At 43.5% G+C, this 5976-nt stretch overlaps 1 protein-coding gene across 1 annotated transcript; it reads right to left on the reverse strand.

Annotated features, from left to right (window-relative positions):
- Window positions 1-1226: 1226 nt before the first annotated feature.
- On the reverse strand, window positions 1227-2669 carry LOC139462319 (leucine-rich repeat-containing protein 74B-like). Its single transcript, XM_071243954.1, has one exon. It carries the CDS (start codon window positions 2667-2669, stop codon window positions 1227-1229), a length of 1443 nt encoding a protein of 480 aa, XP_071100055.1.
- Between the last annotated feature and the right edge of the window lie 3307 nt (window positions 2670-5976).

The following is a 5976-nucleotide window of genomic DNA, read 5'->3' on the forward strand; positions in this document are numbered from 1 at the left end:
GATTGATATCATGAGCATCGCAGTTGGGCTCATTGACATGCATCAACCAAGTCATCCAGCCTGACCATCCATTCCGTTAGTCGCCTCTTACAAGCATAGTCGCCGGCAAGCATGGGTTGCCGAAGACCTATCTACCCCGGGACCTGCCTCTATTATTGATAATAAAATATTATTGCCGAGTCTAAACACTCATTCATTCTTCTTTATAGAGAGACCGCCTCCGTGGTCTAGTGGTAGAGCGTCATACCTGGTATGGCTCGGAGTCAGTATACTGTGTCTGAGTGGGGTATTCATGTTAAACTACGGCATGGAATCTCAGTGAGCTAGCACTATAAATCGGCATCAGTCCAGACTAGTACAAGCAGCCACACAAACACACACACGTACATGCACGTCGCTATATAAGTGCAATAATCTTGGACGCGACGTTAAGCCCCATTTCACCTCACCTCTTTAGAGTGATGTGCTGAATAATTTCATATTGCTCACCCACTGCTAAAAAGCACAAGACTAAGTCAGTAGAAATAATTATTTATGCATGTTATTGAAATATACACAACACGAATCGTCTGGGTATTTACTCTGAAGACACGGTATGTACAGACTGACATGATTTACAGGTACTAACAATGTTATATATATATATATATATATGTGTGTGTGTGTGTGTGTGTGTGTGTGTGTGTAAGCGCGGTGGCATTATCAAAACAGAAACAGATAAGCATATTTCGTTGGTACGCACGTAGTTGATAATGAGCAGTTTATGTACAGGTCACGAAAACATACAATATGCATAATGCACTCAGTCACAACGCAATGGCCAATGCATGCCCCAGAAGGCCAATATAACGGCACCGAAGTGACCATCATCAACGTCAAATCTATAATAATATTTATAAAATATACAAATAGTACGGTTTAGTCATTGTTCGAAATGTGAGAGACCAGGGTTCCACTTACAGAAAAACCATCTTAGCGCTAATTATGCTTACGATAGTCGTAGCGCTAAGATCGCTTTGTACAAGTGGATCCATTGGCTGCAAGGTCGTTATCAAAGGTGGTTACCATCGCGACCATCCAACCCCCATTTTGGACATATTTTACCAACAACAAAAGCACTTCCTCCCGCTGCTGCTAAACCATCGGCTTACTGTAAGGCAATAATTTATGAATAACATCAACAAATATAACGCATTTACAAGTACTGTGACCATGTAGTAGTCGTATCAGCTGTCGACACCGACGAGGGGGCTGATGTCCACGAAGCCGTCGCTATTCTCCATCTCATTGAGCAGCGACAAAACGATGTTCACTTGTTCCTCCGTGATCGGGAGTCCCGATGTCACGATGGTGCTGATGACGTCTGTCGCCGCGAGTCGTTGTTCACGTCGCTTGTCCAACGACAACAGAACGTCAACAACGTTGACGTTTTTCTCCTCGCAATAACGCTTTAGATGTTCGAATAAATTCCCTGCGTTTACCTCCGCAATGGGAACGCTAAACAACATGGCCGACTTCTTCGGGCGTGGCTTGATGACGTAGTCCCCAAGAACCAACCCGTGCAGGACTGTGACGTCTTTGCCCTCCTGGAACTCCTTCTTTGTAGCTATGAATTCCTTGTCCACCTCGACACCTGATATGTCGAGGTGGGTGATGGCACACTTTTCCGACATCATGGCTCTTAGAATAGCCTTCGTACCATCCACTCCAATTGGGTTATGATCCAATGTCAGTTTCTTCAGCATTTCGTTTGCCTCCATGCCTTTAGCGATTAGCAGTGCTCCGGGGGTTGATATTCGGTTGTAGCTGAGTCTCAGATCGGTCAGCACTTGGTTCAACTTCAGAATGTCGCAAACTCCAATTGCTCCTTCGTTGCCAAATCCGTTGAAAGAAAAATCCACAATCTTTAGTCTGGCGTTTACTTTGATTGCGTCACAAAGGTACTTGGCTCCTTTGGGTCGGAAGTAGTTCCAGCTGAAGTCGATTTCTTCAACCGTGTCGTTTTCGCAAATTGCTGGACTTAATAAAGCTGCGGAAGCATCCCCGAGCTGGTTGTGACCAAGTTTTAATATTCTTACGCGGTTGTTTTCCTTCAAAGCATCAGCTATGTATTGCGCCTCTGCATCAGTGATTTGGTTCCCTGTCAAATCCAGCACCTCTAGCGTGGTGTTTGACATTAGCATATCGCAGACGGCTAGAGCTCCTCGTCGACCTAGCTTGTTCCAGGCGATGTTCAACTCTGAAATGAAACAGTTATCTTTCATCATGGCGGACACATACACCCCCCCTCTCCCCTCCATCCAGTTGTCCTCCAGGTTCAAACTCACAACCGATGTGTTAGTCTGTAGCGGAAATGACATGACCTTGACCCCGACAGCTCCAAGGCCGTGGTGTTGCATGTTGAGTTCTTCGTCCTGCATGTGACGGAGGAAGTAACTAGCAGGAACTATCCCATGGCTTTTGCAGGCGTTGATGTAGATATTCCTTCCTGTCACGTCAAAGGTCTCCGTTTCTTCTTCTATCTCGAGGTCTGTGTCGTATTCATCGTCGTTGCCATTGGGAGGCTGTGTCTCGTTGCGAGGAGACCAAGACACCGGACTCCCCTGACATTCACTGGACTCAGAGATCACCCCGATCGGTGATCGCGACATAGACGCCCTGCTGCTCATCTTGATGCCGCGGCCGTAACGATGCAAAGATGCCAAAGAGTAGATGACATCATAGACACAACTATGACGTCATTTAACATCCACGTACTGCGCGGAAGCATTGTGACGTCAGAAACAGTAACATGACAATAGAACGATGTTTATGCAGTGACGTCACAATGGAAAATAATGCAAACAGTTCTGCTCGTACATAGTTCCATGCCGCCAGGTCACTGTTGCGTTGTAGGACCTGTCTTCTACGTCGTGTAATTTATTTTGGCTACCACAGACAAAAAGACGCTGTCTTTTTGGCCGCCATATTTTTTTCTTCAATCTTCAACCTTCACCTCTGCTCAAGGGCAGATAATCCCAAACGTCATTATATTTCAAACCGCCAGAAAATAAAGATAACATGCTTATCCTTATGTGAAATTTACATTCAAATTTACTACAAAATGTACTACGTTTTGCTACGCTACATCACCACATCGCCGGAGTGTGGCATGTCAGAAGCTCTCAGATTATTGCTGCTTTGGAAGCTGATGTCGAATGATCATTACATAAATATAAACGTCATAGGGGCGGTTGGGTAGCCTCGTGGTTGAAGCGTTCGCGGCCTACCTTAAGAATACAGTAACGCAAACACGTGACAATACCCTATGGTATTTGTAGTATATTGTTGCCAGTGACAACGGCAAAACAATGCCAGTTACGTCAGGGATCATCGACTGTGCATAAGCTCCTCCCAATGATCTATCATCTCTACGCGCAATGTCATTGAATACGCCCAACGATGTTGAGAGTTTTGTTTATATGTATACTCAATATAGCCTGTATATGAAATAAACTGCAAGTCTGCTACAAGTCTAAAATTATTCCTTGTTTTTTCACAATGGTATTGCATGGATAGGTTTATTACATTATATAGGGATGATGGTTCTGCTATTATGTGCCCTGCACCATGGAGTTGTTTTGATAACACTGTAGGCAATAAGAGAAGACACACAATGAACTAATACATTTATTACTCGCCCGTGAAGAGATCACCTGTTTAATAAACACACAGCTGTATTACACATTGTGTAATACCAAAGCGCGTGCTTATTTACTGCAGGGAACAAATTTCATTAACAAATATTAAAAACTCCCAACATCCCTGGTCTTATTCAACGACATTGCGTGTAGAGATGATAGGTCACTGAGAGGAGCTTATCCACACTCGATGACTCCAGCAATCCTGTCACTAGGCTGACGTCACATGGTATTGTTTCGTCGGTGCATCTTGCAACACAAATCCGCAAATTACGTCATAGGGTATTGTGACGTGATTGTAAACTTCGTGATGCAGGGTCCCGCTCTAAGCTGGTTCCCGGCACCCTATGGGCGTGGTCTCACTGGCCTGTACCGGCTCCTATGTTGTGATACTAGAGACGGAGCCCAGCTTAGTTCCCGTTCCACAAGGCGATCGTAGCGCATGTCGTAAGTCTATGTTAAAGTATGAGAGTTACGATAACCTTTGCGCTACGATAGCTTTGTGGAACGGACCCCTGAATTCTAAAGGTAGACCGTTGTATGGTATTAAATTAATACGTGACAATGTTTGACGTGTTTGAAGTATTATTCTGTTAAACTCATATGGTTAATGACGTGGATGGCGTAAATATCTGCCCATTCACACACGACAGTGAAATATTTAGAAAAAGTTATAAACGGCAAGTAATAAATAAAATACTAAGCTCGCTCCCGTGCAATACCAATTGATGAAACGTGTGAATAGTTCAGGTATAGACTCGCTTTCGCTCCTCAGATTCCAGAACTAGTCACTCGTGTCATAAAATTGGTATTACACGGGAGCGATATTCGTATTTACACCATGATTAATATCCAAATTGTCAACAGCTCCCTTCAGACTAGCTAGCGGTGTCTATGGCATGAACTGCATGTACTACAAATGCCTTCCCTCTGAAGCACCTATCTACATGGAGTTTAAACACTCCTATTTTACACTCCATCGAATTTCTCTCTATCTCTCTAACCCCAAATCCCCCAAAACCACACACACCGCCCCTATGTACCCCGGGTAGAGTTTCGCTCTGCTATACGGTCCTCGCGTTACATGTCAAGTTCCCACACAAAGTACACTGTCTAATCAGTATTTACTATGACAGGATAATTAATTAATTTGTCCGGTTTTACATTTTACATTTGTACTCTTTTTGTTGTTGTCGGCAATTATGATCGGCACATTAGCTCCCGGCGGCTCCCGTGAAGGGTAAAGGGTTTCTGTTGTACTGGAATACCCCTTGCTGTGATCTGTCGGGTTGCTGTGTTCATTTTGTGGAAGTCGTCGTTTCTGTACTTAATGTTTAGAAGCAGTATGGATGATATCTCTTCTCGAGTTGGTAAGTAAGCCGTTAAGACTTACATTTATATAGTCTCTGAAATGAACATATTTGACAGAAAAAAACAGTTATTTAATAAGTAGTTTTAAAATATAATAAAAAGGAGCCCAGAGACTTTCTTCATTTCCTGACACTGCAGCAATCTAGACTTGCCAAACATTACAGACCTGCATGGGCTGTATTGGATATATTTCTTTCAGGGACTGTGCGACAGACTTTAAGCCCTTGTACAGTTTTTAGCGTGTGTGCGTGCGGGGGGAAGGGGTGGGGGATGGAGCGGGGGCGTGGGCGTGGGCGTGGGCGTGGGCGTGGGCGTAAGAAAGGCAGGGATACGTCCTATGGCGATTTTCCGACCGGCAGCGCTGAGTCTCGGCATTTTCGAACTTGAAAAATGTTGACAATTGAATGACAAATTATTGGCCTATGCTTGCGAATGTTACGAATGTCATAACTTGCACATGCATTTTGCTTTACTGTTTTCCTCCATGACATGTTTGAACAAGTGTGAAAACAATGCCGTTTAAAACATTGCAAATCGACAATGGCTGCGTTTTGACGCACCGTTTGTCGAATATCAGACCACCAAAATGTTTCAAAAACATATATCTAATTTATATACCAGATTTGTTGTGAAGTCAGGTTCAATTGACTACATACTACCTGTGCGTTTCTTTCTTTGAAGAATGTATAACGGATATCGACGACGTTCTCCATATGCAATTGCATTAGGTGTTCGAGGACCAAAGTTGAAATATTTCTTACAAGCAATTACATGGACAGTTTCAATCTTTTCAAATCTGTTTGTACCCAACACATCAGAGCCATATAATAGAATAAGCTGTATTTGGTGTCGAATATCTTTAAAAAACGCAGACTGGTCCACCATCCAAATATACATAATATATACTCAACAACAAAAGTTCCTG

This window comes from Haliotis cracherodii, unplaced genomic scaffold, assembly GCF_022045235.1.
Source record: "Haliotis cracherodii isolate W230 unplaced genomic scaffold, xgHalCrac1.p SCAF_15, whole genome shotgun sequence".
NCBI lineage: Eukaryota > Metazoa > Mollusca > Gastropoda > Lepetellida > Haliotidae > Haliotis > Haliotis cracherodii.